Source organism: Triticum aestivum, chromosome 7A (assembly GCF_018294505.1).
Source record: "Triticum aestivum cultivar Chinese Spring chromosome 7A, IWGSC CS RefSeq v2.1, whole genome shotgun sequence".
NCBI lineage: Eukaryota > Viridiplantae > Streptophyta > Magnoliopsida > Poales > Poaceae > Triticum > Triticum aestivum.
Genome location: NC_057812.1, coordinates 70,880,672 through 70,887,094, shown reverse-complemented (window position 1 = coordinate 70,887,094; position 6,423 = coordinate 70,880,672). Strand labels below are relative to the sequence as shown.

At 43.1% G+C, this 6,423-nt stretch overlaps 1 protein-coding gene across 20 annotated transcripts; it reads right to left on the bottom strand.

Annotated features, from left to right (window-relative positions):
• Positions 1 to 195: 195 nt before the first annotated feature.
• On the bottom strand, positions 196 to 5,960 carry LOC123148438 (uncharacterized). 20 transcript variants are annotated; one of them, XR_006473871.1, is made up of 7 exons: positions 5,538 to 5,959; positions 5,260 to 5,448; positions 3,884 to 4,867; positions 3,476 to 3,650; positions 1,170 to 2,023; positions 717 to 810; positions 196 to 652 (listed from the first exon to the last, which is right to left on the bottom strand). XR_006473871.1 is itself a non-coding variant. In XM_044567871.1 (3 exons), exons 1-3 carry the CDS (start codon positions 1,871 to 1,873, stop codon positions 759 to 761), a joined length of 489 nt encoding a protein of 162 aa, XP_044423806.1. In that variant the 5' UTR covers positions 1,874 to 3,469; the 3' UTR covers positions 196 to 758. The 20 variants fall into 20 exon arrangements, 1 of the variants encoding a protein (XP_044423806.1); XR_006473869.1 differs by having other exon boundaries at positions 743 to 810; XR_006473873.1 differs by having other exon boundaries at positions 1,596 to 2,023; positions 5,538 to 5,957.
• Positions 5,961 to 6,423: the final 463 nt, after the last annotated feature.

Sequence of the window (6,423 nt, the reverse complement as noted above, 5' to 3'; positions counted from 1 at the left end):
TCTTACTTTATATCATAGTAAATGTGCTGCTGTAATCATGGAGTAGTGCTTCTAGCATTGTTGAGAGTACTTACAAAAGTGACCATAATCCATAGTACCCCATAGTACCTGTGTTGCTCCTGTTGCAAATCCCAACCCCAACCCGTGCTCACTCTCAACCCTCACTTTGATCACAAAGTCCACTGACTCCCGTTCTAAGTGAGCCAGTTTTCAACACCGGCATGACAGTTAGCAAGGGACAAGGTGGGAAACCGCCTACAGATATTATTCACTACACGCATATAGCAATTTTTTCTAAGTAGATAATGCTACCAGAACATGCACTCAATAAAAAGATAATGCTAGTCATCTTATATATATCATCAAAAACTTGCCTGCACCAAATTTGTACAGAAACAAAAGACAAAAACACCTTAACGTGAGATATGATTTTCTAATCCGGCGGCAGCACCACTCCCTTGATAAATCACGAGCTTGTGCTCTAGATTTACATGCTTGATCATTCTCTTCCCCGTCGGTCTCCGCCTCCGCTCCCCAGCCTTGTTGTCCTCCTCCCCTGACCTCCTTGGCTTCAAGTAAGTCTCGTACAAAGTTTTGTCACTTTGTCTAGATTTTTGGCCCTAAATCATGGGCGTCCTCAGTACACGCACCTCTGAAAAATAGAGAGCAACCATATAAGCTTAAATGCTTGGCCAAGGTCGGCTTAAAAAACGGACTTCTTCCTTGGTTGTTGTAGAACTACATGGCCTGAGCTGCAGTTATTTTATATCTGCTATTTTGCGTTGCCAGCGTTCATGTGTCACCTCCAACCTGCATCAGCAAAATATGTAGGCCTCAGTAGTATACTGGACAACTCCAAACCTCATGGAATTGCATAATTTCCATACACCTGCATCAGGCTTTCCTATCAACTACTCAGGTAAGAGTTGAAACCGAGCTCAACCGGTAAGCAAAAAAAATTAGAAATCAGTTCAGGAAAAAATGTCACGCCCTTCTCGAGTCTCGACAGTATGCAAGAATCATGACTAAACACTATGTGCAGACATGGTGAGAGATGCCACCAGATGTCACGGTTGTAGACCAGAAAACAGCTAGCCATTCCTATTATACAGATTTGCAAGTCTTAGGATGTGGTAAAATTCTAGGTAAGCAGGTTAGCACTGCCGTACTTGTCATTTGGATCAATACGGCTGTTATACATCTCTGACCTCCTCAGTCCATCAGTAAAAGAGCAAATCATGTAAGGCTTGTTCATATAAGTGTGCATGTGCAATGCACTTCTTGTCAGGAACAAAAAATTTGAATACACAAAGCTAATGTAGAGAAACCTGCAGAGAAAACCAGTACCAGGACATAGTAAAAGTAAACTCTGGAGGAAAATAAACCTGCATTGACCATATATGACTATAAACGACACAGCTAAGAAAGCAGTTCCATGCTTTCATGTGACAAACTTCAATAATGCTTAGTAGTTTGTACAATATAATATAAGCAAATATGAAAATGAAATATGGTAAAATCACCCATCCATGGCAGTTTAACCAAATTATGTAAGTTAACAAGGCAGAAGCAGAAACAGAGTTTTAGCATGTTACATTTCAAATGACTGTAAGATATCTAACATCAAGGAGTGATCCCGAAATTCATACTCATAGCAGCCAGAGAGGACATTAGCGACCTCCGTAGGTAAATTGTACAGGAACATCGGTTTCTCTTTCTTCAGGACAACTGACTGATAAATCTCATCTGGTGATTTGGCACACCAAGTCTGAACGCCACTGAACATCTCAAGAAAGCTCCAAGCGAAACCCCAATGAGTCAGTCTCGTAACTAATTGGGCCTCTGATGTTTGGTCGCCAATGTTCTGGGGCATGTAATTTGGAGTCCCAAGTCTTTGGATAAGATCTGGATTTGGCAGCGGAAGTCCAAACAGCAAGGATGGAATCCCAAATCCCCCAGCACAGCATGGTCATTGTCATCAAGGAGAAAATTACAAGACTGAAGATTCTGAACAAATATTCCCCTGGAGTGTAGTTGTAGCACACCATGCGGCAAACCAGTGCCATATCAGCAAGTTACAGGAAATCATAAAAATATGTAATACTACTGAAGAAGACATCTTCTAAACAGAGCATCTGAAATTCAGTGCATACAGTCAGAGGCGTGTTACCTCCAGAAATCCCTATCAAAAGACACTGGTTTCCTTCCATGCATTACATATGCCAAAAGATACTAAGCATAACATTAACCCATTTAGTTGTCTAGATAACCAGATTAAATCGTAAGCATTACATGGTTATATTTCAGTGAAAAGGAATACTGTTAAATAATGATTGCCAATGCATGTCAGCATGCATAATTCCAAAACCACACGTTTGATCATTTAGGGGGCACATACATTTATTTTCAGAGCCTGCAACTCATAATGAAATGCTAGACAAGTTTATTGTCCTACTAAATATATGAGGAAATTGTCAATGTCAAAGTTGTTGTGTCTAATGCCAAAACTAAGTACTATATCAGGTCTGGTTACTGAGATGGTGTTCGGTGTGAAGATTAGTTAACAAAAAAAAGTAAAAATACTTGTGTAATTAGAACAACAAGAACTGTAAATGTATGGATTTGGATTTCACAACTTAATGCCAACTAACACCGCATTAGAAAGAAGGAAAGCCTGGTCCAGTATACTTTGCAATGAAATTTGATTGAATCATTAGAGCCATGTTGAACAATACCCGGCGAACGTTCGCTGGTGATGAGGTCCCAGTGAACACACACAGAACCGCACAATCAAGATCCTGTGGATGGCTGTTTCTCAAAAAATTGCACTAAATTAAAGAACTGCCATGGCAGTTTATAAAAAATGCCCCTTGCCCCTACCCTAAAAACTACCACTTGAGTCGTTCACATATGCCATTCCTGGCATACAAACGGCATCTTGTTTTTTTCACTTTCCTAAACAAAAAGCAACAAATATATACTCGCTATTTCATTTTGACAATAACAAGCTACGTCAAACACTCAGTTTTAAAAAAGCTCATGTTTCAAAATAATGTAGCGGCCTAGAAATTGAAATATATTTTATGCTTTCAGTAATCACTCTTGTTGTTAGATATTTGTGATGTGAGCAAAACCATTGTACTAAATATATAAATTGAATCAATACAGTTTATTTTACAAAAGCACACAATACAGTAATTTAGGATATACATCAGAGGTCTCTATAGAATCTAAGCATTTAAAAGGAACATATTTTCACTCATGCTGCCATAACAATTTGGCAATGAGAATCTTGTAAGAACTACATTTTCACCGATACAATCAAGAAATTATCAATTCCTAAGGCCCTAGCTAGAATCCAATAATGATTTATAACAAGGAGGGTCTAGCAAGAGCAAGATCGACACCATCAATGAAATTTCGTCAAGCCTGTGATGCACAGCAACCAACAATGGTGGAGGAAAGTGAGTTGTACCTGAATAGTGCCCGACCGAAGCGACTCAGTCTGAGATTTCGTAGCCACAACATGGCAAGCATGCACGGCCTCACCATGAGCGAGAGAGGGCACCAAAGCCATTCTGGCTCAAATAGGATGGAGGTCTTAGTGCTAGGAGAAGCATATGCCCCCTGGCCGTTGCGTAGACAGCTCTCTACATGCAAATACAATACAAAAAATTGTTGGAATTGTCAGCTGAATAGCAAATTCAGTTAGAATTTCATGTGAACATAAAACCTCAATTTAATGAGATCAATAAATCTTATTTTTACAAAAATAATAAACACAAGCGCTAGAACAATACTTGTACCTAAATAAAGTTTACAGATGCACATGAATAGATCCACACGAACAGAGCCAAACAAAGGGTCGAGTTAGTAACCTCACCATGATCCCGAGATAATTGCTATCCATATGGAGGCGACTCCATCATTGCTATGGAGTAGAACTACAGAACCACAGAACAACATCTCTCCTCATGGAAACCGGGGTGAGAAGAACACGTAGAGGAGCATCATGTCACGTCACATAAGGCGCGATGTCAGGCACGCCGGCAACCAGCAATGCCATGGAGAAGAAACATAGCAGAACCAGCTGAGCGAGGATGTAGTGGATCAATGGGAAGGTCAACACAACAGCTTGGACCAATTGAATTGATGGCCATTAGATGGGTCGGTGAAAGAGAATTGGGTGGCACTTGGCCAGGGTCTTTCTTTGCAATGTTCTTCTTCTTCGGGATTGCACTCCATCGCCACACTTCCCTGTGGTCTTCTCCATCCCGCCAGACACCCCCTGCTTCTTCTCACGCCGTCCCGCGGTCTCGTGTCACTCGATGGCCTCGCTGCTTGGTAGCTACTTCACTGTAACAATGGGAACCAATCTTGTTTCAAGACAAGATTCTGTCAGTGAAAACTACAAAACGCATGAATCATCATGAAAACGAATAGCAGTACATCATAACCAAGTGAAGAAATAAATAAGAAGTGAAAGGAACTTGCAGAAATCAATTTCATATGTGAGGATAATCTGCAAAATATGTTTGTCAAGACAAATCTAAAAACCAAACTGCTTGTGTGACTTTAATATGAATTAAATTGCTGAACCAAATATGTTTGTCAAGACAAATCTGAAAACCAAACTGCTTGTGTGACCTTAATACGAATTAAATTGCTGAACCTCGGTATAGTGGAAAAGATATTACTAACCTACAGAGTAAGACTTCCAATCCTACTGTTTGCTAGCAGCATAATAATGTGACTCCCAGCATACACCAACAATGCGAAAAAATTAGAGCTGGAAGGCATGAATTCCTAATACTACAGCTCATCCATCTTATGAGGAAAGGATTCCTGCTTCCAAAATGAAGATACCCTGCAAATAACATGGAAAATACAAGTGAGTTTGTACAACAAAGCTGATCCTATTGGAAAGTGCCTAACTGCCTACTAATTCAGGATGAGCGGGTAAGAAAGCATCAGACTAATATGGTGCAGATTTTGATTGGCTATGGTACAGTATAAAGAACTTGCCGTGAAGAAGCTAATATTCAAGGCACAAATGAGATCTGAGATACAGTATAAATTGACAAGTAGATCTCAGTTTATCATCTGCTTTGAAATTAATTGGAATATAAAGAACTCTGCCACAAGGAACCGCACCCATAGCAGATCAGTCTGAATACAGGTAGCAACAAATCGAATTTGCATCACAACCTTTTCAGTTTCTAAACGGATAGAAGGGAGGAAAGAGCCGGGAAGTCTTACCAAGCAGGATTGGTGTCCGAGACGAAGTCATACTCGAGGGACAGGTAGCTGAGGTATCCGTCCATGTTGCCCACCACGCTGTCCTTCCGAAAGAACTCTGCCCCGCCGATCATGCCCCCCTTCTCTCCCTGCCCGTGAAGAGCTGGGGCTGCAACCAGGAGTACGCGGAGGTGGAAGAGGAAGTGTGGCCTGCGGTTTGGGCGGGCGCGGCGACATGGACGGATCCAAATTAACCTTGATGGGGAAGGAAGGAAATTGAGATGGAGAAAGCACCTTACCTTGGCGGTGGCTGGAACGGTCACGACGGCGGCGGCTAGCTAGGTATTCGCGGGCGCTCGCTCTGGAACCGGACGGAGCCCAGGAGGCGCCTCGCCTTGACGCGTGTGGCGGGTTCCTCACGGCGCGGAGGTGGAGGCGACCAGAGCCGGCGGCGGCGCGGCGCCGAGGTTGGTGCGACGGCGAGCTCGGGCGGTGAGGCGGCGGGGCAGAAGCTGCAGGAGACGGCGGCGGGGACCTCGAGGCCGAGATCAGGCCATGGCTTCCCTGGCTCCAGAGGCCGTGGCGGCGCCGGACGCATCGGCGGGGCGAGGAGGAGGTCGGCCGTCGGGGAGGCAGGAGCTCCTCGTCCCCTCGATCCAGATCGGGATCGAGGAGGGAGCAACAGGGGCGCGAGGGAGCGGGCGACCCGCGGGCGGAGGGAGCTCGGGCGTCGTCCGATTTTTTGTTCGCTGGTTTTCGCTGGTTAATCTACGAAATTTGTTTAGGACGAAAAAAAATCAGTGAAGGTGGGACGAAAATTGACCGGCGGAGACTACCAACTGCTCCATTAGGAGTAGAGATGCCATGTTTGATGTGAGGTGGGAATTAGTAAAGGAAATTAGAGAGAAAATAACTTTCCACGCGAATTAACAGGGGATGCCGGGAAGAGATATGTGGGAATTGACCTCCTTAATTTCCTTTCCCGTCCCACCTCAATTCCCTTACCCTACAACCAAACAATGGATTATATAGGTCATATACCCCTTAAATTCCCATTCCCTATTTCTAACAGTGCATATAAATAAATCAAACAAATAAGTAAGATCGTATTTAAGATCGAAGCTCATTTGTTGAATGTCATGCATTACCACAAAACATAAATGTGATGTTCGTTGTTGGCCGTTG